At 46.3% G+C, this 2,549-nt stretch overlaps 1 protein-coding gene across 1 annotated transcript; it reads right to left on the minus strand.

The window, feature by feature from the left end:
* Positions 1-262: 262 nt before the first annotated feature.
* Positions 263-2,131, minus strand: LOC124024530 (small integral membrane protein 32-like). The gene is made up of 2 exons (XM_046338451.1): positions 1,229-2,131; positions 263-984 (listed from the first exon to the last, which is right to left on the minus strand). Exon 2 carries the CDS (start codon positions 952-954, stop codon positions 625-627), a length of 330 nt encoding a protein of 109 aa, XP_046194407.1. The 5' UTR covers positions 955-984; positions 1,229-2,131; the 3' UTR covers positions 263-624.
* Between the last annotated feature and the right edge of the window lie 418 nt (positions 2,132-2,549).

A 2,549-nucleotide genomic window follows, 5' to 3' on the forward strand; every position in this document is an offset into this window, starting at 1 on the left:
AAAACCAAATATCCAATATAAAACACATTTTACCTCGGTGTAAAACCAAAAGATAACCAATTTGGCTTGAGCGATTTTTATCAGCGTTAAACCATTCATTCCGCGAGAAATGACGGTCGTGTGTTGTGAGTGAAGGCTAAATTACAAAAAACTCAAAGGAAGCACGTGATCAGCAAGGATTGCAGTCATGAAACCTCGCTTTGTCTCTGGGACATTCAACTATCAATCCGTTTCATCCCATCACATTATCATCATCACCATATGTTGTTCATATATTTATCATATAGATTTAATCATGGCTTTACACAGGACAAGGAATGAAACTTTAAGCGGCAGAATTACACAACAGGCCTATATAATAGCGCAAATTCATTACAGTGCAGTTATACAAAATGTTGTATATACACAAACAAACATTTATATGCACATAATGACATTAGTCCAGTCTGGAACATGGTGCGTAATAGGCCTCTATCTCATTGTGCCAAATTAACACTTAACGGTTACGCACAGCGTTTGGACCATGCAGTTGGCAAAAAATCGTAAATTCCTCCATGACTACATTCGATAACACAAGTTACCCAGTCCTGGTACAAACGTTACCACCCGATGGGGTAACGGATTCTACTTGTAGGATGTCCGGGCCTCTCTGAGAGACCTATCGTAGGGCATGGAGGCGAAAAATGAGGTCCTCAGCTGACAGTTGATGAAGAAGACGATGAGCAGCACGAGCAGAAACAGAACCAGACAGATCACCACGTAGGTTGCCAGGTCTGGTTTGTTCAGCTCTCCGCCCTCCCGCAGTCCTCCCCTGTTATCCGTGGGCCTGAGCAGGCCAGCCATGCTCACCGAGCCGTTAGATGCGTTCACGGACCCAGACGCGTGCGTCTGATGGGCCAACCCTAAGTCGAAGTCCGGTGCGTTGGTGGAATTCAGCAGGATTTGCCTCAACATGACCGCTTGCGTCACCCGGTCAACGTTCAACTGGGAAGGGGAGTAAAAATACCATATTTTAATCACAGACCAATGTAACGATAGGCTACCATAACGTTCAATCATGCAAATGTAGACTAAGTGAACGGTTCGCAAACGATCATGAGAACAACGCAATTTAGCCACAGACCCGTGTGAAAGACAATGACGCACAAGGAAGACATGGAGTGTGACAAGAAGGCAAAGATAAAAGTGAGTGTTGAGTCAATAATACCCGTACGAGTCCGCTACTTACTTTGGTGTGTGCAGCGGAGAGTCTCCGCAGGTGAGGTGAAGATCCAGGGAAACCGTGCCCGCATTCCTCAGACTGTGACCGCTCTATCCAATCTCTCCCGGGGAGAACGCGCTCTGGAGAGGCGGTGTTGTTTTGGCACTAAATCCCCTCAGTCACTCATTTCGCCGCAGAACTGAATTCGTATATCCTGATATGTCGAAGTCACACAAAAAAATCACCGGAGGTTGTCTAGACTCGTTACCAGTGACGTAAACCGCAAGGAGCTTCTCCGGCTGTATAATGTCGAGATCATGAGGACGGAACTAGCTATTTGAATACTCTGATTTCTTCGTTGAGATTTCTTACCGTAAACACCTGGTCTATCTGGACTGTAGGTTCACGTAATGTCGCTAAATGGTGCTACTTGGTATAGCCTAGTTGGTAAAGTTTCATAAGACCATCCTTACAAGCACGCAATTTATCTCGTCTGGCTGGTCCAAGTGGGTTCTTAAAGCGCGCTGTAACAAGTGGATTTATCGGGTAGAGCGCTGGCCGAGAAAGGGTAGATAAGGGTACACTGGTTCACTGCCGGTTCCTCCTCGCGCACGTTCTTATATCCAGGAAAGGTCGACAAGTATCGGTTTTGAGTGCCTTCAACTCCAACCGATCCCCCGACGGGAATATCGATCCAGACCCGAAGAGTGGGGTGGGGAGAGAGACAATTGATAGAAGATTCTATCTCTCTCTCTTTCTCTCCAGGTCGTAGGCTATACAGCTTCCTCCCTGCCTCGGTTTGTGTTTTGTGGGGAGAGGATAGATTGGTTACCAAGAGAGGGAGAGGGCGAACGCTGGACGGGCTCGGGGTTGGTTAAGAGATGCCATTGGACAGGGACGAGTTAAAGTCAAGCGTGTCATGTGACGTCTTGTTCCCCTCACTCTTTCCTTCTCTCGTGTTTTTCTCCCAACATGTCCTTCTTCATTTGTGAGAAGGTGAGTGAAACAATTGTTATGTCAGTGCGGAATCTCTCAGGGTGATTAAAACTAAGCAGGTTGTGAGCAGGTGATTGGGGGGTGGGGTGGACAGTTGAAGGAACAGCCCCAAACCAGTCCAGCAACCTGGCTGCAAGCTGAATGTATTTATTTTACCCCTAGGGTGTAAATACAGCATGATGCAGTATGATGCAAGTAGGCTAAAGTCTTCTGGTAGAGCCTGAAAGTGTCATTTTCTCAGAGTTGGAGTGGATGACTAATAACACCCTGATGTGTTCCAGCTAAAAGGACTGAGGAGACATTGGGGACGGAGATTTGAGTGTTATTTATATTAACACTATTTATACAAAAG

The sequence above is a fragment of the Oncorhynchus gorbuscha genome, unplaced genomic scaffold (genome assembly GCF_021184085.1).
Source record: "Oncorhynchus gorbuscha isolate QuinsamMale2020 ecotype Even-year unplaced genomic scaffold, OgorEven_v1.0 Un_scaffold_1912, whole genome shotgun sequence".
NCBI classification, from domain to species: Eukaryota; Metazoa; Chordata; class Actinopteri; order Salmoniformes; family Salmonidae; genus Oncorhynchus; species Oncorhynchus gorbuscha.